This window comes from Betta splendens, chromosome 2 (assembly GCF_900634795.4).
Source record: "Betta splendens chromosome 2, fBetSpl5.4, whole genome shotgun sequence".
In the NCBI taxonomy this organism is placed as follows: Eukaryota; Metazoa; Chordata; class Actinopteri; order Anabantiformes; family Osphronemidae; genus Betta; species Betta splendens.
Window position 1 is genome coordinate 24,399,838 of NC_040882.2, and position 23,296 is coordinate 24,423,133.

The 23,296-nt window shown below is 48.6% G+C and overlaps 1 protein-coding gene across 19 annotated transcripts in view; it reads right to left on the bottom strand.

Moving 5' to 3' along the window:
* Window positions 1-23,296, bottom strand: part of LOC114851028 (adhesion G protein-coupled receptor L3-like) — a 160,724-nt gene that overhangs the window by 104,169 nt on the left and 33,259 nt on the right. For all 19 annotated transcript variants that reach the window (XM_055514571.1, XM_055514613.1, XM_029142548.3 and 16 more), the window contains exon 3: window positions 13,861-14,032. In XM_055514571.1, coding sequence (XP_055370546.1) covers window positions 13,861-13,915 — 55 coding nt within the window. In that variant the 5' untranslated portion in view covers window positions 13,916-14,032. The remainder of the gene's footprint in view (window positions 1-13,860; window positions 14,033-23,296) is intronic.

Genomic DNA, 23,296 nt, shown 5'->3' on the forward strand with positions numbered 1-23,296 from the left:
TTGGTCAACTCTGGTCTCCTTGGACTGGCTGCCGTGTCTACCTGATCACTCTGGCTCTTCCTCCTGGCTTTCTCAACCTCTTGATGGGCCACTAGGAGACTAGATTGTAGGGCGTCATGGTCCCTGCTGCAATCTCTCCTTATCTTCCCGGAGCTGCTCCAGCTCTTGTTTCGTTACCCAGAGACTCTGCTTGAGGCGGGAAACGGTCTCCTGCTCAGCTTTGTAGCCACTGCACACAAGGAAGAGCTTCTTTTCGTACTCTGCAGCCTTCAGCTGCACCTTGGCGGTGGCAGAGTAGAGCCAACTCACCCATTACCTCTTGGGCCAGGTGAGTTTCCGTTGAGGGCTTGGTCATGTAAGATAAATACCTCTGCAACTCCGCTTCACATTCATCAATAGTATAACTATTGAGTTCTTCTAATTCTGTTACTGACACATCTAAGATCTTTGCAACAACTCCTTGAAAGTCTAAGTTTCCCTGCTTGGGGGAACGTTCAGCACCAGATCTCCAAAGATTCACGTTGCCCATTCTGGTTCTGAGGAGCAATGTGGTTTACAAACTACAGCTAAACAGTGGTGCACGGGTGACACTTCAACCTGTGGCCTTACTTGAATGTTATTATGTGTTAGCAGTGGAGGCTTGTCTGGGTTTTTCTTGCTGAAAACCAACCTTGGCTCCCGTTGCTAACTGAAAAGGTACTAAGCCTACTCACTTTGGTTTCAGTGACGGCTTGGCACAACTTATTCTCAATCTCTGGGGTTGCTATGCTAATGGTAGCATGCTAACATGCACACACACAAGCTGACATGTGGTAGCTCATTGCTAAGCTAACGTTAAGCTAACAAAGCACAGCTTGGTAACACTGATGGGCAGCTAACCTGAGTTAATAGCTAAGATAGTAGCTAGGCTAACACTAGTACACTGGTGGTTTGGCAACTATGCTAAAGCTACACTTGGCCCTCTTAATGCAAATTGGAAGCTAAGTTTCTAGGCCCACTCTTCCTACTGCAGTTCTCAGTAACTAGTGTTAAAGCAAAGGGCACCTTGGTTTCTGCCACACACAGTTATGGATTCTTGCATCCACCAGTAGATTATTTGTACAGATTTACAGCACGGTGAATAATCTTTGTCGGCCTCACACGGGGCACCAATTATGTTGGGGATATGCGAGGAGCACAAATTATAATAATTGGATTTATAGCTCCTGAGTGGAGATACCAATTATGTTTATAATTTAGATTCACAAATCTTGGTTATTAGCTTAAATATATATAACTATATGACAAATGTCTATAGTTTGGCAAGTGAAACACTTACTATTATTGATTTAATAATTATTAATTGAATTAATAATTACTTAATTTACGGGGCACCACCCTGTTTCCAGGGACCAATAACCGATTTGGAATAGCCAATACAGTCTCATTTGTATTTAAGTTAGTTGAAGGGTGAACTCCGTACCATAGCCGACTCAATTCACTAGTGCTGCAAAACCATATACAAATAATCACAAACAACGACTGATTAAATTATGAACGCTTTATTAAACAGTTAATATTAACTCTAGTGTCAACACTATCTTGAATAACTCAGCAAATCACAACTTAATCTTATGGTGTGTTCGTCTGGCGTTCTGTATGTGTATGCGCGTTACCTGAGATAAGAGGGGTGTGTGTGTGTATGTGTGTGTGTGTGTGTATGTGTGTGTGAGGGTGAGAGAGAGAGAGAGAAAGAGAGAAGAGGAGGAGGAGGAGAGCGCCCCCCTTTAGGGGCGTGGTGAGGTGGCACAGCTGCGCGCGTGTGCCGGTGAGCCCTTTGAATGGAGCGCGCGTGTCTGGCGCTCACAGGGAAAGAAGCGTGTAAAGGAGTGTGAAGTGGGACTAGCGTGGATAAGGCTTGTGGTCACACAAACACGTGGGGCTATATTCTGCGATATAGTCACGTGATCGCGGAAGCGTGCAGTGGTTGAAACGTGCGCTTGGCGTGGTCGCAGCAGAAACAGAGCACTACACAGTAACACAATAAAGCACTTAAGCTAGCGAAATCACAGGTTACAACACTTCAATGTGCACCTCTTAGATTCACGTAGATCTGTAACAGCGTTACAGTCACGTGATCGCGGAAATACACAGCGGTCAGATCGTGTGTGCAGGAAAAGAAACACAACAATAAAACAATTACTGATACCCTAAGAGTTCTACTCTGCTCAGACTTAAGAATGCCTCTGCCTTACTGCTCAATCCTGGTGAGAAGCTCCGGCGTTGCGTGCGTGCGTGCGTGCTTGCGCTGTTGCGGTCCGGTCCGGTCCAGGTGTGCGTCGCGGTGATCGCGTCGTGATCAGCTGATGCGGCGGCGAGTGAGGCGGTTAAGCTGGCGGTTTCCTGCCGTATGGCTGGAAGTAGATGGGTGATCAGGCCCGTTCTCTGTGACGACGTCTCCGTTGGTTCAGCTGCTGGCTGCGGTGGAGGCTTCAGGCGTGCCGGTGCAGAGGGAAGCTCCAGGTGGACGGAGAGAAGAAAGGTTGCGGTGGAGGCTTCAGGCGTGCTGGTGCCGAGGGAAGCTCCAGGTGGGGCAGCGAGAGGGTCGAAGAGAGGAAGGGGAAACGGGAGATCGAAGAGAACAAGGGGAAGAACAAGGGTCACGGCGACTTTTATAACCGTGTTTTTGGTCACGCCCATCCTATTGTTTGGTCCAATCAGGATGGCTGACGTCCAAGTTTCTCCTCCGTTTGTCGCTTGTGTCAGCGGGGGTTCGGCCTTCACAGCGGGGAGCCAGGTGTGGTTCCCCAGCCTGGCGCCTGGTTTTGGCGCCGAGATTTGAAATCTCTTTGTTCTCACTCACTACTATCAGGATGAGGACTTTACATGCAGGCCGCAGGATTCCCTTTGTCTGAGGAGAATGCATGTGGGTCCTTGATACTGATTCTGTCAATAACCGTTTATACACATGAGGTCCCCCAACAGCACACTTTAATACATTATTCATCGGACGGGAGGAGTTTCTCCCGAGGGGACGTTTCTGTGTGACGCGCGCCTACGCCCACGTTAAACTTTTAGATGAGACCCTTTGCTGAGTGCCTTATTCCCTCCACCCTAAGCTGTGACATCGTCAGGGTGTGACGACTGATTCGATGCGATGTTTAAAGCGCAGTGTTACAGATGACAAAGAGCGCTCCCTCCACCCCCCACAGAGAAATAACCTCCCTCCCATGGAACCATTCACGGCAGCACTAGTGAAATTGGCCGAGGTGCCGGCGCCGCATCTGAGGACGCCGCTCCTTTGATCACACTTCCTCCTGCATTCGCAATGGCAGGTACCAGAAACGGAGTTATTGTGCGGAGATAATGAGCTCTGAATATTTATGAGGCGGCGCGTGAGCGAGGCCTCTGCTTCGAATCAACATGTGGCGCGCTGGAGGCCGCCAACGAGCACGGGACGCACGGAACGCGAAGGAACGTGCGACTCTCGGCGAAACGCGGCTTCACACGGGCGGGTGTGGAGCCGTACGACATCACGGCGAGGCGGTCCGGCACCACCACCACCACTAATATACTCACCGAAGCTGTTAGTGGGAGAGAGAGAGAGAGAGGGAGAGAGAGAGAGAGAGAGAGAGAGAGAGAGAGAGAGAGGGAGAAAGAGCGAGAGAGAGAGAGAGAGAGAGAGAGCGAGAGAGAGGCTTCATTGAAGGCATATATTAGTTTAGGTATTGAACGTTCCTCGAAAACATCATCTGATGATGATGAGCAGAGTCGTTCTGCTTCATCGCCCACGGATTCAATAGCAGGACGTCAAACTCTCTGAATACGACAGTTAGGGAAGAGATGATTAGGAATTTAACATTTAAATCAATGTAAGAACCAGCATGTTGGACGAATGACCACACGATGGTCACATTTAGCCAACGCAACATACACTTTTATGGGTCATTTCTCCTTACGTTCAGTTTTGGGTGGAGCTACAATTCCCGTCTTGTGGCAGGAAGTGACTTGACAACAAACAGAACTCCAATAATAATAATGTAATTATTCTCCTTCACGTTGTGTAACGCTGTGGTGAAGGTCAGCGAGCAGCGGCCACCGGCCGTTTGTGGCGCTGGCTAATCAGTGCCGTGGAGAGTCACGCTTCGTTAGCCATCAGCGCTTCCTGTTTGCACTGTAACCATGGAAACGCAGGTCACCGCGGGTACAGGCGACGGTTGGACGAGGTCATGTTTCTCTCGCAGCCCCTCCTCAGCCGTTCACCTGCTCCGCTCACGCGGCCGCCACAAAGCGCCCACTCTGAAACACGCATGCGGCTGAGCAGCATCTGCGGCGGGGCCGGAGAGAAGGCGTGCCGCGTTGTTTGACGCCGCGGCCCGCTGTGGAATGACATCGCTCACTCGACTTCTCCGGTTTCAAGCCTTTCCTCAGTCAATCCTGCGCCAGAGAAAGGAGTGTATTATCAGAGTGAAAAAGGATCCGCTTCTAACCCCGTCACCCCCCATCCTCTCCACTAAATGAGGTGTGTGTGTGTGTGTGTGTGTGTGTGTGTGTGTGTGTGTGTGTGTGTGTGTGTGTGTGTGTGTGTGTGTGTGTGTGTGTGTGTGTGTGTGTTAATATATGTGTGGCGTGTGGGAGGAAAGAGGGAAGCACCACTAGGGAATGTGCACCTGCATTTTTTCCTCATTTGACACACTTGGTCTTTTGTCGGGATTGGAGCACGGGAAGATGTCTGTGAAAGTAATGGCTCCTGCCCTTTAGCCCCGGCTCCCAAAAAATACATCTCCCCTCTGGAATTCTCCATCACACTTTAGCGGAGCCCATGCAGGAGCGGAAGAAGGACGGCAATCAGTGTGGTTTTACTGGACGCTGGGCCGAATACACGCGTGTAACCTGACAGACATCAGCTGTACATGAAACATGTAACTAGAGACACGAAGGGGGAAAAACACGAATATAAAAGTCTCATAAGAAACAAAACACTCAGGTTCATAATAATCAATATTCACGTTGCGCGAGCTGTACTCATTACAGCCTGCATTTGAAAGTTGACACAGTGATTCAATAGAGGAATATTAATATAGAAACGAGAGCAGAAGTCTGAAGGAGCAGAGTTTAGGGTTTTGTTGATACGAGCTCTCGATTTAATTATCAGAGAAGCTGCTTAGCATTTTGTCAATAATTCAATTATTCGTTCTGTCAACTAAATCTATGAAGAATGGTAAAAAAGCTCACAATGAGTTTATTTATGTGGCACTGATTCAAAGTTGGTGGGCGGCCATTTGCCTCGACCGTTTGCCTGCTCCTGGATAAAAATGTGGATGAATTCAAAGTAGAGCAGGAGGCGGTCGACAAGTTGGACCCAGAGGTAACTAATCAGCTGATCGACTCATCGCTGCAGCTGATTGATCTCATATTGACCAGCTTCTCCTCCTAAATGTGCATTTCCTCTGCAGTGAGGGATTCATACCACATGCACTTGCTTATATGTCAGTGTATTCGTGCAGAACTGTAAATACCTAACTTATATAATTTACATAATCACCATCAATATCCCGACTGCTTTTAGCTTCTTGCTCCGAGAGGCCGCCGCGATCTCAGAGCTACGAACCGAGTGTCATATTAGTTCAAAGCACAGTGGAATTATCCTGTAAGCAGAGGGTCACAGACGTCCTCGGGGAGGATCCGACGCGACAGCAGCGATCCATCGCCCGGACTGACGCCTCCTCCGCTGACTGACGGCACCGAGGCCGAGCGGTGACCTCCACACGGAGCATCTGGGGCCGGAGCGGCAGGACCGGCGCTCGCGCCTGTGTGGGATGTTTTGAGTTGCCGGAGATAAAGTGCAGGAAGTGGGTGTCGGTGTTTCTGCGCATGAAACACATGAGGCGCTGTGTTATTTCCAGGCCTGTGTGAGGAGCGGGAGCCGTAAACTACTCAAGCCTGGCACGCGTCCAAACAGGGAGGCCACGCTCGAGAGCTACCATTACTCTCTCCATCCATTCCCCTCTCTCCTTCCTTTTATTTTAATGAGAGCACAATTAATAAGGAAATGGAACAGCCTCCCAAAGGAGGGAGGTTCTCCCACAATGGAAGCCTTCTTTGTCAATGGCCGTATTGAATTCCCCTCCAAGGCCACTGGGCCATGCTGAAGGCCATCTCCAGTATCGCCCCACCTCACTTGCTCCCTCTCTCTCTCCTCTCCTCAAGGTCTCATGGGCTAATTTGTGCCACAGTATCATTTGATCGCCCCTCTCTACCTCTTTGCAGCGAATGCAGACGTTACAATACTCGATATTGATTATCTGAGGCCAAATGGCCTCTCACTCTGCACGCTTGGTTTGCTGTATGACAGCGGAGCGAGCGCGGGGAGCGCGGTCGCACACCGTCTCGCCCGTAATTGGCCCGTTGTGTCCGTGACGAGCGCGACTTAAAGGCACAGTCCGCCTGGGCGCTCCGCGAAACGCATCGCAACATCAAAGGGAACAATGGCTAATTTTCTCTCTACACCTTCGCTTAGCGTCGCGCCTCGCTGTTCCTCCGCTCCCGCACGACAACACAACAACAGCAACAACGGCGCCCGCCCTGAACAATACAGGCCACTAATCAAGACTTGGTGACAAAGCTCAGGTGAAAGCGGAGGCGCCGTCTCTCAGCCGGACTCACGCCGCTTAAAGGAACGCGCTCCTCGTTCATTCCGACGAGACGCTGCAATTATGCGGCCTCCATTTAAATCAATAGGAAGCGCCGGCGTCCCCTCGCCTCCATGTTGTCTGACAATTCTGCAGCATGTTACATAAGCAACGCACAAAGACGCCGCCGCCTCCTCCACCGGCACCGCGTCGCTGCACAGCGGCCGCACGCGACAACGCGGCCGCCGCACGCCGAGCCGCTCGGCGCCAGCGCTCAAAGGCAGAACCGTTATTTAAAGAAACTCACTTGAAACATGATTTGTATTACTTCAGATAACAACCATCCATCCATGTGACTCCAGACATACTGTACAGTATGATTCATTATCTGAGGAAGAGGTCCAAACACAGGCTCCTGTTGCTTCTGTTGTCCCTTAACCTCCTGCACCACACACACACACACACGCACAGAATCAACCATGTTATGAGCAATACGCCTGTAATCTGAATAATTAGCCCGCTGCACACAGACTACAGTGCGCTGCCATCATGTACTGCTGCAGAACCAATTCATCGCACCGCTGTCACAACCTCGGCCGCGATGGTGAGCGCTCTCCGCTGCACACCGCACACCACGGATTTGCATATGCATCGCTTTAGCGTCTAACACTGCAACATGCAATCATCTGCCCGGTCTCACTGTGTCATCAAAATGCAAATGTCTGGCGTTCGCCGGCATCGCGCCGCTCCCACCATGTGGCTCAGGAAACACGTAATTAATTTGGTAGACTGAGCGGCGGTGCCTGCGCGTGGCCTCCCTCTGCCCTTCCCGCGCCTCGCCGCCCGCCCACACCCCGAATTACCGCCCGACCCCCGCTGCGGTGCCGGCGGGACCCCCCGCGGAGCCGCACGCCCACCGCTCGTGCCCTGTGAACCGGCTGCTTAGCAGAGCGCTCTGCAGCCCGCCGGCGCACGCGCCCGCGCCGCACGGCTAACGCGGGCTAGCATCCGCTGCCACTTGACCTTGCTGTCGATATATGTCCTCATTAAACACCATTCTCCCGGCTGCGAGTCCACTTTAAACGGCATCATTCAGCGCTTACCAAATTATGCCTTTGCAACCGGGCTGAGTGGATGCGGGGTCTAATTCATTCGCTGGGAGAAAGGCGCAGGTCCCGCCGTGGACGCCTATAAACCATGCCGAGGTATTTAACCCCACCCTGCCATTCGTTATGTTGCTGTCATTCATTCCTCTTGGGTTGCGAGTTCTGACAGCAATTTGGCAATGTCAGGCGCTCGCTGCGGACGCCACGGGCAGCAAAGGCCATTTTTTTAATTCTCCATGTCAAGCAGGTATTGATTTTTCACTCATTATAGGAGAACATAAAAAGAGAAGGGGATTTGTGCGCGCTGCCAAACGCCACACAGACTGAACCCGAACGCTGAACCCGGTCCCATTCAAATAGGGCCACGTGTCCTCAGGTAAATTCTAACTGGTCCACACAACTCAAACTGGAGCTGCATCCAGAGAAAAAAGAGCAGAGGAATAAGCTGGCATCCACATGACAGCTGTGTTGGCCACCCTTAGGGTAGATATAAAAACAAAGTCATTTCTTCCCATAACTGCAAAACTATTATCAATTTTCAGGAAGCCTCTGTGGCTTATGGGAAAAGAATAATCCATTCCCTTCAAAAAAAAAAAAAGCATTAAACCCAAGGCATTTTAAGAATGTTATCAAAACCATTTCCGAAGCAATAAAACTTTTATGTTAAAGTCAAGTTACAAAATTACTTAAATCTACCTTTTGCCGGCAATAAATTGCTCTATCATTCGATTAAAATCGGAGGATTAGTGGAGAGTCCGAAGTTTGTTCCCAGACGTTTCTCTGCTCTCTTATCGCCCCTTAACTAACTAGAATAAACCATCATTATACAGCACTGTTAGTGAATCACCGTCACGTAGGAGCCCATGCTTCCACACACGTCACACAGTTAGCAGTGACCGGAGGCGCAGGCGTCGGTCGGCACAGCTGACGTCCTCCCGCGGCCTCGTCTCGGTGTCACTCTCTCTCTCTCAATGCTCCAAACCAGAGCCGCGCACGCCTCCATCCAGCGCGAACCAGCCGCCCCATATTGCACAGTTAGCAGCGGGCTCCGAACACACAGACCGGGCTGGAAATAGGTTTACGGGCGTGCGGGGCCAGACACAGCAGGGGGCATCCAGTCCCATCTGCTCCACACTGGCGTCGACCGGCGCCACGTCTCGGATGCGTCCGTGCTTCACAGAGGTCAAACGTGCTCAACGTCTGCAGCACGTGATCGTTGCCATGTGAAGCAGCGGTTTGGCAGCTAAACGACGAACAATAGCGCCTTTGACGGCTGCTGGTGCTGGTTCAACTCCCCCCGTGTCTGAGCCCGTTGTCATAATGACTGCTCAGTAAATGATCCACAAATCCAGAGCTTAATGAATCTTAAATATTAGATCGATGCGAGGAAACTTAATTACTGTAGTTTTGTATGTGACTGAGCTTTTGGGGCTTTTTCCGACGTGATTTACGGCCACTGTCACACAGGCACAATGCAGCGCATGTTCTGTACTGTTCACTGTCATCACCCCATTTGCTTTGGAAATGACATGCATGTAAATGTGGACACGGTCTGGATTCACCAGGCTTTAAGCAGCATTAACACGGTGGGCATGTTACACATGGCGCTACCAGAGAACCGACCACCTTCCAAAAGCAACCTCCCCACCAGGTTGGGATCAGGTGCCTTGCTCAATGGCATCACCAGCAGCTGCGAGCTGGAACACGGACTCAAAACACAAAGACAGGTGAGAGATGAGGAACGTGGCCCGGCTCTGATTCAGCCTCTCTGAGGCTCCTGGAGTGAACGGACACTGCTCTTCCTGAAGACGTTCTCATTTAATGTTCAAAAAACGCCAGACTCGCACCGTTTTCATACTCGTCGACCCATTTATTGATTGGCAGTGACGTCTCACTCACAGCACTTCTGCATCCACCCTTTGATTCCGGCGCCTCCCGCCGCACTGAGCCGCCGCTCATTAAACTGTTGTTCTGCCAACTTGCACCAAAGTCAAGCAGTGTGACAGCAATCATGTCCGCGTTTCACCTCCACAGAACAGGCGCTGTTGAAAGCTATCCACTTCATTTAAATGCATATATAATTTACCCCTGCATTACGCTGCAGCAAATGAATGATTGACATCCGCCCACTCCAAAGCCCACTTATTTTCAGCGCTTCAAGAGAGGCATCTCGCAGTCACAACAAAACAGTACATGCCTCAGTGGGCTCCACAAAGAACTTCCTCCGCCTTTGAAATATGAGCTCAAATAAATCATTTGTTTAATTAATTAAGCAAATTAAGCAAATCCAGGGATGCCTTGGCGGATGGAGCCCGTGCCCCGGCACAAGGAGATTAATTAAGTGGATCGTGTACGGGAACAGAGGGAGGCTGACGTTGGGGTTCGGTGCTCCTGTTTGGCGACGTACAGGTAACTTTGGCGAATCGGTGCGAGACGGGTCGACGTGACTGTCTGGGAGGTGCGAGGTCTGTCTGCAGTCAATCTGTGGGAAAGAAAGCGGCGCGGACGCTCGGTCTTTCTTCGGAGGATATCTGACACCGCTCAGTGGAACATCTGCATCAAGCGCACATCTGTCTAATTGTCACATCCATCCCTCATTATGTACCTGCCCACCAGCAGCACCAGCGGCGGCGCCGCGTCCCGCTACGCTTCGCCCTGGCAGGGAGAGATCTGCCGGCGGCTTTGATGTATGCGCTCGGATGCGACGGTGACAACGCGTGTCAGACTTCCCGCTTTCGTCTCTCAGATTGGTCCACGAGCTGCCATCCATTACGGCGGAGACGTCTCCGATTCCACGGGGTGGTATTAAGTGGAATGAATATAAAATCCTTCCCGGAGCATTTTACATGCACAGAAACACATGATTAATGTGCTGCTCAGGCGTGGCCGCGGCGTCGGGGGCAACGCGCCTCCATTGTTATTCACTGCTACCACAACAACCGCGAGGATGCATCTCACTTATTTTTCGACTCAGTGACAACATCTGTGATGGAACTTTTTATTAATCTCGCCAGACTGCACTCAAACGCGAGACTCCGCCCACACGCCGCCGCAAACCCCATCGCTCCTTAAGCTGCATTCTGTCATTGACTTTTTCATCTCGCCGCGACGCCTGTCCAGAAATATTCCTCATGTTCTTCAGACAAGTGTAAAGTGTCAGACAGTCGGGCATGTGTTGACATACAAATGATGACAAGAAAGGGCAGACGCCCAGCTAACATGGTATGTGCGTCTCTGTGCATTCTTCTTGTCATTACTGCACGTGTCAACAAACTGGCGCTAGTTCCTGTGTTTGACTCCATTCATCCATGCGCATGTGTGCATGTCTGTGCCTGACAAAAGGGGACCACAGGACCCAAACTAGGCCAGCGTCCCCCTGTGTATACATTTCCCAACACTCTGAGGGAGAAACACTCGCAGCGATATTGTGTTGAACATTCCCCTCTTAAGCTTCCACAGCTGCAGAACAATTCAGTGGCAACATCTGGACACGTCTACACAACACATCAAAGTTGGAGTGTGAGGAAAATTATTGCTTTTTCTGAAAAAAAAAAAGAAGAAACTATTCAGTCTGGGTGTCAAGTACGTAGACTGGACCCAAACCAGGCCTGAGGTATGCAAACATGGTTCCTGTAAAGCCTCAACGCCACAGAACAACATACAATTGGACGGTTTGTCAGTTTGATGTCACATTTTCCTGCGAGATCGATGTCGGATTGATTATTGGAGAGTAAATAACAAAGCAGAATGATTGATTCCTCGGGCGTGTGCAGGTGTTTCTGCCCGTTTCAGTCCATTTGCGACCAATCACGCGTGCCCTGCTGCTGACCAATTTTCCAAATGGGTGAAACGCCTTATGATATTGATAAATGAATGTCCCCGTCGTCTCGCAGCACATTAATATGAACTATGCTTATTGGCAAGTCTGAGAAGGAGGAGAAACACATCAGCCCAGACATCCAGGATATGTTTCCAAAATGTATGTTTCATTAGTGATCAATGGGCTAAAATCTGCACAAACATAACTTATGTCCTTCCAATGCAAATGAAAAAGGCTTTATGCTGTTCACCGATCAGGGTATTTTGCAGGTGTCATGTTTATATGCCTTCAAACACACTTTCTACTTGGACGAGCTGGTGGTCACTCATTGTACGAGCCAGGGAAAACCGAAAAAAATGATTTTTTCCTTGAACATCTGGACGGGTCTAGTTGCTGAATAATCTGCACCCAGATTTAAACGCAAAGACAAACACAAGCCTGATCTGTAAATCACTTTTCAAATTTTCAAGTATTTAAAAACACAAATCTGGAGCAGGGGGTTGACTCTAATCCAACTGCTTAGGGCAGCTTCATTAAGGAGTTCTCTACGATAGTGATCATGAGCTCCTCCGGCCAGTAGCTTCATCTTTCTGCCAATGTAAGAAGAGAGGTTGTTTGACCGCACGCATTGAATTTACCGACACAGCACAATGGGAAAGTCCACAGAGCTCAGTGCAGATCTGAGAGAGGCAATATTAGATTTACACGAGTCAGGAACGTCTCTTGGAGCTCTTTCTAAACAACTGCAGACTCCAAGCGCATCAGTTCAAACAACTGTACATAAAGTGAAGTTCCTGGGAGGTGCAGCCAGTCTGCCAAACATCTAGGACACAAACCCAAATCTCACCCTGAAGAATATTAGTTTGGATGGTCAAAAACAACACAGGAGCCATTACAGCAGAGCTCGGCTATAACTAGGTTTACTGCTGGAACACACGGCTCGGTGTCCGCAGCCAGTTTTACATGGAAAGAAAGAAACCCCAGCTCCAAACCAAACAAGCGCAGGCTCTACTGAAGTTGGCGGTCGACCACGTGGACAAAGGAAAAGCCTAGTGTGGAATCTTTATGGCCACAACGATTGACTCGCTTGGCCACAATGACCAGAGTTACATTTGGAGGAGTTCCAGTGATTAATGTTCTGTGGAGAATGTACGGAGTAAAAAACATTGGGCCCAAAGACGGAAACCAATGAATTTACCAGAACACCACCAAAGAAACAGATGCAGGTGGTAAAGGTTGAAACCATAACTCAAATACACCACATAATTAAAACTTTTAGATCAAATTCTTGGGATTTTTTTTTATTATTAAGTCAAAGAATATTAATAATAATTTATGTCAATGACGAGTAAGTGAAAAGGTTTAGTTACAACTATAAGACTCCTCCTGTTTGACTGCAGCTCGACCTGCACGGCTGATGAGGTTCTTTGTGTAGGTAAGTGGCAATGAATGGACAGGTTCTATTAATATGCAAGTAAATGCAGATACTGATTTATCTGCAATTAGCTCGGATGAGCCGCTAGAGTCGTCCCACCAACGTATCGTTCGGGCTTCGGAAGCCGCTGCAAAACAATTCAATTAGCTCTAAATCTCCCAATAATGGTTTTAGCCATATCAAATTAAGATTTTTATGGGCCATTGCCCAACTCCCAACACTCCCTACATCTAAACCTTAGCTGAATGTGACCAACCTCCGCATCCACGCAGCCACAGCCGCCCATCCACCACCATTGACTTCCTCTAATCTGAATTTAAATGACTTCATTTACTTTGCTTCGGAAACAATCCACAGAGGCCAAAAGGGAAACGCGGCGAAACTACGGCGGTTTCCGTTTACCAAGACGTGGGAAGACGAAGACCTGGCCAATTAATCTTTAGCTCGTAACGCAGGAAATGATAAAAGCAGTCTCCTCCTTTGCCTGCTGCACTTCTCACTATCCTAAACAAGCCACAGAGGCAAAGCAGTGTTAATTATTCTTTGAACGTAATTTCAGTTCACTTCCTATTGCCAGGAGAGCAAAGACAGAGCCAAGACAAAGAGGGACAGATCTAAAAATAGATGGAGAGAATCAGAAAGAAGAAACGGGCACAGAACGAATAGTCTAGAAAAGGAAAAAAAGTTTCAAGGAGTTTCAGGGGCAAAAAACTGCTAATTGGCGAGCAGAGCTAGACGGCGGAAACGAGGAAGGCACAGGTCTTTTTTTGGCACTTAAAGAACCAAAAGATGGAATCCTGATAGGGCCTCAGTGCGAACCAGGCACGAGCTGCATGGGGAGCGCTGCGTCTGCGCAGCCACAAACGCCCTCTAACGCGTGGAACTCACCCAGAGCGGCTGGTGCGAAGAGGCTGGCGAGGACCAGCAGGCGTGCGGTCCACATGGCCTCCTGCTCCTCTTACCGCCCGCTGCCGAAGGTCCCGCTTGGGTTCAGTGCTCGCTCCGTGGGGGGTTCCTCCGCGGCACGGCTGCCTCCACCGGCGCGAGGCTGCTCCAGAATCTGTCACAGGGAACAACACATGCAGAAGGTGAGCGCGGAACAGAGAGGAGCGCCAGTAAACAAGGTTTGAGGGACTTCTCGGCCTCTTTGCAGGAACAATGCAGTTCCCACAGAGTGAGAAACACAACAGATGGATGCACCGCGGCTTTGTGGTCCTTATGCACAGGCCTTATGGCACCGTGGGCTTCGAGTTGTCATCAAGCGACACGGTGCAAGTTGTTCAGTCTCCAGTCGGGTGTGATCAGTCCAACGCGAGCCTGTGCAGAGCGCGGAGATATATTTTGGGACATTCTGTTTGTTTGCTGGTGGAAGTGTCGATGCCCCCACCTTTCCTGCAAATCGCTCCAACGGAGACGCCGAGGGGGCGTCTGCGCACGTGGAGCGTGCACGTGCGCAGACGCCCGCTGGTGACCGACGTGAGAAATGTGGCCGCGCTTTGCCAGAGCAGCGCAGTTTGAGTGTTTGCACCTGCGAGCGCATTTGCGCGACCTGAGCGGCGACTGCTGCGCTCGAAGGCCTCTCTCCAAAGTTTCAGGGGACGAGGAGCGTTTTCTGTTTTTTTTTTTCTTCCTTTAGCTCCTCGCACGTCACAATCACAGCTAAGCTTTCGCCAGTTAGCGTTGAATGAACTGCAACATCAATGTGATTTACATGTTGTTCTCTTGTGGCTGCGGTGAGATTAACAATTAAGATGTGTCGAGATGAAAAAAAAAAATGGCACAGGAAAATGTGCAACTCCACCTCCATGAGTGCAGTGTGGATGCGGAGGGAGCGGCTTCCGTGATCTGTATTCCGACGAGGCTGTGGAGACGATCCGTCAAACCAGCCGCTGGTCAGCGCCTCGTTGCGTGTGCGCTCTCAAAAGAAATAATACCCGAGCTGATCCCCATCAAAGCCATATCATGATATTAAGGTTAAGTCAGCTTTAATGATTAGACCATCCAGACTCCTCTATTATCCACTATCAGCCATGATCTGCTGCAGAAATTTAATCTCTGCAAAACGATACAAGCAATCCTCGGCGCTAGCATTATCCCCGCACGCTAGGCCCCATACTGCATTTAATATTGGAGGGAGTTAACTCCTTTGTGGGACGCCAGAACATTTGGTTACTCAAAGGTCAAAGTGGGAGCGTTGCATTAAAGGACAGGCCTCCTGGGAATCGGACTCGCATCAGAATTTCAAGTTAGTGTATGTGCCGGCATTACATCTTAAAGCGAATCGATGCTTTAATCAAACTTTCCACGTTGAGGCCTGTGGGCTGTGACTCTGTGCGAGCACAAACATTTCTAATCTTGTAATCTATCTTTAAATCCCAATTCAAAAATCCCAGATTAGAATAATCAGATTTTATGAGCATCATGATGAGAGGACAATAAAGTAGCAACGTTTCAGACGAAACACAGGAATTAAAAATACAGTACACACATTCAAATTGACTGAACACATCAAGTCAAGCTGTCACTTATTCTCATGTCGTCTTTTTTTTTACGTTTTCATTCTGTCGAGTTCTGGCTGGTTCTGAAGGCAAAGCCGACGCGGTTCCGTTGCTCCGTTCCTGTGATCTCTCAGCCTCACCGATAACTGCTCGCACAGGTGTCACTTCGCAATGATCACAAAGTGAAAAACACTCCGCTATCACAGTAGTTAATTTGCCCCCCCCCCCTCCAAAAAAAACCACAAAGCGTGTGCACGCATGTACGGGGACAGCTATCAACCGCCAAAAGAACACATCTAAAATACATATTTATGAGAAGAGAAGGGCCTGGACCCGGTTCAATGGGAGAAAAGAGAGGGAGAATCAAAAAAATAAATAAATAAATTTGTAGCCCAGCGTTGCCAACTCGTCTTGTATTCCAGAAGGATCCTTATGATACATTATGGTGCTGACGTTTCAAGGGTACTTGTTCTGAGGGGGATTTAGGATAACTCCCTTAGATAAGCGGGCCAACATTTAGCAGGCCGAGCAGTCGCTGCGGCGTCTGTTCTCTGCCACATCAAGGAGACTTCTTCATCACGGCCTCGCCGATTCCTGACCAGCAACTTCGTCTAATCACTGCTGTTGTTGTGTTTGCGCTCTCGAAATTTGGGAATTCGCAGCCGTGCCAACGGGGGCCCCAGACCAGACCTGACACTTTTAACGAATTGAGCCTCCACCTAGTTAAAGCCGAACGGGAGCCGGGTGCTGCAGACGGCTGATGGAGGGGAAGTCCCGGTGTCTCACAGCGATGATGTGACACGTGGGAGAAGAAGACAAATGAGAGGCCAGGAGCGGAAAGGGAAACAGCTTGATTTAGGCTGGATCCGAAACGAGGCCTGATGAATAATTCACAGTTTAAAATATGCTACAGAAACTTCTAACAAAGTCAAACATATATTCATTATTCATCTGTGGCAATATTGACGCTAGCGCACACTGTACACCTCCGTGTAGAGGCGTCGGATTCAAGCTTTCAGAGCTGGAAGTGTGGCCAACACCTCCTGTTATCTTAACATCGATAGCACCTGATTACTAGCATAGTTTCAGACAGTGAGACGTGTTAAGTTGGAATTAGCAATGCTGCGTGACTGAGCTTTGTCAATCACCTCAGCTCAAACGAGCGCGAGGAGAATGGAGCTTTACAGGCTCAACCGCCGGCAGGAACGTCGCGTGTGCAGGACGTTTTCAAGCGTTTTACATCTGCTTTCCATATTTAAATAGACAACTGCTGGTTCGATTTCACCGAGATTTCTACAGTAAACGCTGAAGCCAGTTCAGATAAAAGACGGGTTCCTGAAAGGAGCAGATTATGGCGATATGAATAATACTATACGAATGCAGTTACACTATGGACTCATGTTGGAGGTGGAACAATTTACTCCGGAACAGTTTTGCTACGAGCTAAAAAGAACTCAAATGCCAGATGATTTATTATGGAAGGGATTATTTTGGTGCTTGCCTGCTGGATGGACACAGCTGACAACAATGATTATTTTCATTAGTCTGACAATGACTTCCTTTTAAAATTAATTAAGCATTTGATCGATTAAAATGCCACGAAAGCTGTGAAAAATGCCTATTACAATTCCTAAATGTCATCAGACTGCTTGTTTCCGAATCAGCAGCACGGACCAGAACCTGAAGAGATTCAGTTAATCACATATAAACACAAAGTTTCAAAGCAGAAGCTGGAACCAGGGAATAATCAGAATCAGAATAGTCGCAGACTGTGCTTCAGTCCACTGACTAATCAGTTAATGGACTAATTGTTTTGACTCTAATATGATTCAATTAAATATGGGTTTCATTGGCTGCTTGGGTTTAATGTGAAGAGCAGCAGTGCCTGCACATTCTCATTTAGTGAGAGATGAGGATGAGTTTGGTTCCGTCACAAGCAGGGGTCTCGTGTCTAAGGTGCCTTCACGGCCATGATCACGTCACGTCCTGAAGTAAACAAAGATGACTCTAAGAACTCATACAATGCTGCTACAATAAGGTGAAGCCTGATGCTTGGTGTCGTACTAAGTATGATGTTACCAGTCACGCGTCCTTGAAGCTCTTCACCGCGTCAGGAAGAGGGATCGCGTTGCCGGGTTAAGTACCACGTCTTGGGTTTTCAGCTGTTTCCCGTCCAGTTGCTGATCGGGCCTCGTCGTTTTCGTGAGGCAGACAGTACGTCCATGCAAATGAAGTGTCGGGTGTAAAATGAATATTAATCAAGCCCACTGTCTGCATACAGTTTGATTGAGGAGCACTGACTCGGAAATCTTAGGAGATGAGCTGAGATGATTAAAGCGGAGCGGATCCTTTCCTTCAAGAGTCTCGATTATTTTTTTTCCACTCGGTTGGGCTTTCGCATCTCGCTGGTGGTTCAGAATGGAGAGGTCAAATTTATATTGCTAAACACGGGTGAAGTGTGGGAATGGTTCTGCTCCGGTGCAGGCCGACGTATCCCAGCACAGCGAGCCAGTGACGGCACCAACTGTAGCCTGTGAGACGCTGGTTAAGCGAGACCGACGGCTGGGGTTAAATAATGGCACAACTTTGCTTGCCTCCATTTACAAAAAGGGCCCTGCAACCCCTCCAGGCACAAAACACGCTCCATAACTACAGTACATGACAGTAGAAGCACAATCCATTAGAGGAAATTACTCGCAAACACAATAAAGAAAGCGTAGCTGCAAAACAAATTCCTAATACAAATATCCAGTGGAGGAGAGACGAGGTACACGACTACGAGCCACAAGTGAGAGAAATTAAAGCACCACGTCCTGAGAGGCAGGTTTGGGGTGAATGAATGCAGCCAGATGCATCATTTGAAAGGCAGGACGAATGTGCCCTGAGACAGCTCTCCATTATAATGCAAAGCTCAGACGCAATCCATTTTCCACATGTTCCTTCTCTCTATCCTCCCTCTCGTTCTCTCTCTTAGCATATCGTGCCTAATGCAGCACAAATGGGTCTCAGACAAAGTAAGAGAGAGACGAGGAGGTGGGGTAATAGGCAGGACAGGACGGAGAGGGGGAGAGCGGCGGAAAAGGGCCGAAGCTCAGAGATTGAGGGATGAGGGATAAGACGGTGGGAGGACAGGCCGGGAGAGAGAAGCGGGCGGAAAAGGTGGACAAAATGAATCAACGGACGAAAAAACGAAAGATGCGATAAAAGACGGATGAAGAGGAAGGCAGAAAAGCAGATGTTTGCTCATGTATGAAGGTCATGGGTTGTGGCGCGTGTGGATCCAACCCGTAGCCCGTACTTTAGCTGTTGTTGCTATAGCAGCTAAAAGGTGGGCTAGTTGCCACGGCAACCACACCTGTTGGCCTATTAATCACCTGCCACGAGCGATCGGCGCGTCACGCCCGCAAACACCACGGGTCACGATTTAACCAGGCCTGATCCTGGATGCGAGTGACGGGGACCATCACAATGGATTAAAATAAATAAATTATATCAGCAGCAAAATCAATGGGTAAAGTACAGGTATCTAAAAACGCTAAAAACAAAGGTCAATTTATATGTGCTGGATGGATTTCCTCCTGGACAGCAATATCAATGTCTTGCAGGTGAAATATGCTGACAGGAGGAATTTCCCATGACACGCATCGACAGTATTGGCAAGGTTATGTGCGTGATAGATACGGGGTCTTTGCCGCGACCGGCTTCACATCATTTCTAGCCAAGTTAGTGGCGAAGCTATAAGAATGGCAACATCAATTTCGCGGCAGCGGTAGATGGATTGCCAATAAACGCCTCCAGGACGAATCCTAATGACTTTAGTGATCCGGGGATCTTCATCCAGGACAGGACTGGTTTACAATTTGTAGTTTTGACTGATGTTGAAATCACTATTATACAGATTTTGATGTCTCCCTAGGGATAAACAGGAATAACTGGAGACCCACAGTTTCTTATTGGATGCTATTTATTAGTCCCGTTTGTGATGCAGGTGCGGATGCTGAACTGTGCGACGCCACCATACAGCGACACCGGGTCGTTCCCCAGCTCAGGGAGCAGGGGGAAGCTTCAGAGGTGATATTTTAAGATAAGAGATGATGATGAAGTGCTCTCTGTCTGTCAAGACTGAGGAACAGGAGGGAACGCGAAGACAGAGCAGAGCAGGGAAAACCTTGGGTTCGACCTTGGGTTCGACCTTAGGTACGTTCACTATGTGCAACTGAATGTCTAATTAGGATGAGTTGTGTGATGAGAAGTGTATCTCAGTAAAATTATGGGTTTTGAACTTTTGTTTGACCATATGTTGACATGACAAAGTATAAATGCATATAAATTTGCATGTTAAACATTATTTGTTTTTGTCAACTGTCAATTTAACGAGGAACCTCAGGTGTCAAGAAAGTGTCCATCGGCCTCGACAGGCTGAATGCTAACATTCATATTAGCCTTTAGCTTCTTAATGCATTTAATGTACTGTATAAAGAACAGAGCAGAACTACAATCCTGTGGACTGATTAGCTTGTACCGCCGCCCCTGTAACACCAACCACTGCGGTTTGTGAAATGGACAACATATGGTGAGAACAGTTGCAAACCACATGAAAGAGTAGCTCCATGAGCTGCAAAGCCTAAAAAGAAACACAATCCAAACCACACCCTGTAGCACGGGAAACAAAGCAGAACCAGGCCAGGTTTTAATTACTGCTATCGCTTTCCAGTGCAGCCTGAACTCCGCCGACATTTGACGGGGGATCTGCTCAACATTTATTTTCTTTTTATTCGTATTTGACTTTTCAGGTCTCTATTTCCATGTATTTTGTATTCCCCCTAACTGCATCTGCATAATTGTCCAACAGACACTTCATTCGCGGGCAGATTTGCGAAGAGAGAAAATAAAAATCACACACATGCACCACAACAACAGCAATTTCAGCTCAGCCTCTGAATCAGGGCTGCAGCAAATTCCAATGTCAATAACACGGATCCCAAAGGCGCATGCGTTTCAATATCATTATCTGATGCCGAGCCACGAAATATAATGAAATATTAAAACATGGATTGCATGGTTTCCCAGGACGTGCATTCATGATGCACGTCCTCAGCGCCTGCACTCGATGCAGACTTGATTACAGCGCTCCGTCTGCCCTCCGCCTGCTCGCCGTGTTGGTGTTGTTGACCGCAAATTGCAATGGTGTGTCGCTGATTGTACCTCGAGTGGTAGCGACGGCAGGAATACGTGGTAAAACGGTCTGGAAATGAGAGGTATGGCTGTGTCACAAGCAGCCGCAGCGGTCGAGACCGGCGAGCATTCAAATGGCCTCCACCTGGAGTCCACTCACCGCTCAATTAGAGGCAGTCGGAGGAAAAGGGGGGCGAAAGAAAGATGCAGAACAGTGTGTGTGTGTGTGTGTGTGTGTGTGTGTGTGTGTGTGTGTGTGTGTGTGTGTGTGTGTGTGTGTGTGTGTGTGTGTCATCCAGCTCATGTACAACTGGCCTCACATCGATGCTGCCGTTCTTCTTTGTTCCCTTCGCTATTAAATCATTTATTACAGAGCGCAAACAAGCTAAATCTACCAAGATTTAAAGCCAGACTACAAAATAAAAGAACATCAACATTTAATAAACCAGCGCAAGACAGTAGAGCAAAAAGAATAGATTATTCAGCAAAGTACGGCCGCGTCAGCTCATCATTCATCGCTCGCTACTAAATCAAGTTTATTTATCCTTTTATACATCCAGTGAAATCTCGCCTCTTCTTTTTGACGCATCGCTCCTTAATAGCCCCAATATGGTATTTTTAGCTTTATGTGACAGTCTCTTTATATAATGAGTTACTTCCCGTGAAAACAGCAGTGACAGAACAATTTGATAGGACACAACGACGCGGCGCTCTTCTGCCAACACTTCAAGGCTTCTACTATTAGGGCTTAACTGTTGACATTTCAGTCAAAACATCTTTTGTTAGAGGCATTGCTGCCTGTTGTTCCCAGGCGCTTTGGTCCTCGCAGTGGGAACCAATGTAAAAGTATCAATATGAGAGTGTGGATAAAATTAATGCGCCCGTGCGAAGTGCAGTCGTCAGTTTAGGGACGCGTAGCGAATGCAGTCTAATCGAACTAATGCAGCCACGTATGAGCTCAGCTCCGCGCTTTGATTTAGCTCAGCCTCCGCTATGAACGATGGACGAGACTCCGGTCGGTCCAACAGCACCACTGTGGTTAACTACACGCTGAACTCACCAGAGGTCACAGACGGGGAGAGTGTGAACTGGCCTTTGGTTTAGAGAAAGTGCGGCCTGAGTGAAGGGCTATTGATTCAGTGGCAGGAAAACAGAGACACTCTCTGTGCAGCTTCAGGCTCTGTCAAAATCAAATGATTGTAAAAGCAAAATCGATTAAATCAAGTCCAACTTTTTTCCTACGTGAAATATTGTCATTTTAGCTACAATTTTAAACTTGCAGCCGCTTTTTTGCATCCACAAAGCCTGTTTCATCACTGCTCTGACATGAATGAGGTGAAATTAGTCTGACTAGAAAAACTTACTGAACAAGCTTGAAAGAATTGGGAAGAAAAGCGCAAACGCTGGAGGCCGGTCCTCCGTCGTCCTCAATGGGCGCCTCCGTGCTCAGACTCTCCCATTCACCCAGTGTTTGCAGGTAAACAGCCTTCAGAACGCAGTTGACACAGGGGTCAAAGGTCATCATGGAGATTTGCTTTGCAGGCTTCCTTTGTGTTGCCCAACTGCGTTGGCTGAGACATGAGAGAGCTCCTTTAGCGCAGACCTCCGTGACCTGGCTTTGGAGTGATCGAATGGCGAGCAAGAAGGAACTCGTTCAAGGCTGGAAGAATGATAAGGAGTCAACGCTTTTCAAAGCGGAAAAAAAACGCATGCAGTCGTATTCTGAGAATTTATTTTCTTTTTAAACCCATTGTTGCTTTTCCTACGCAGACCAGAAATACCCAGCCTGCCGCTGCCCGGCCAAGCTCCTATAAACCTTCCCAATCTTTATGGTTCAGGTCACCCCAGTAGTAGCCACCCCTTCCTTCTCCTGTCTTCAAGTCAAACCCATCACGGGCTCAAAGATAACCGCCAATAATTGGAAACTTTGTTTTTCCAAGCCATAGGGAAGAGGAGCCTGCTGAGTAAAGTATGGAAGATGTGCAGGGAGGCTGTGGGGTCCCTGCGTTCTCACACACACCAGCACAGAATAGATTCTGATGAAAGTCTGATTGGTCTGGGCAAACATCCTCCAGGGCTATGTCTCTGGACAAAAAGAGCAATACTCTCCTTTCTTGTTGAAGCAAACGCTCTCAGGTCTGACAAATCACGGCTGCTCTCCAGATGCCAGGTCTTAGCGCAAATTCTAAGAGCTGACGTGATAGCCGGGGCGCCCAGGGTTATATCAACCTCAATCTCAATGTCTAGCGGGTTTCCAGAAACCTCTTCCCTCCTCCTCCTAATATGCTTTTCCGGCCGTCAAGCAGGTCTTTTACATTTACCGTGACGGACAGGGCTAAGAGAAGGCGAGGCGCGCCTCTGCAGCAGCCCTGCACAGACTGGGACTCCATCTGATGTAGCGCCTGTGCAACAGACGCAGCAGCACAGGCTCACGCTGCACTGTTTACTGCGACTGAATGCTGAGTAATTGTAATTAGGTCATTAAAGACTTGGTGTGAAGTACAAACCTGCAAACGCAAGGGGTTTAATGAAGAGAACTGGGGGCTACGAACAACATGCAGTCGAACGTGCCAGATCTGAGGGCATCACACGGACGCCGTGTCGATGCTACCGACATCTGTTAGTTATTCCTGTTTTACTGCTCCAGCGGC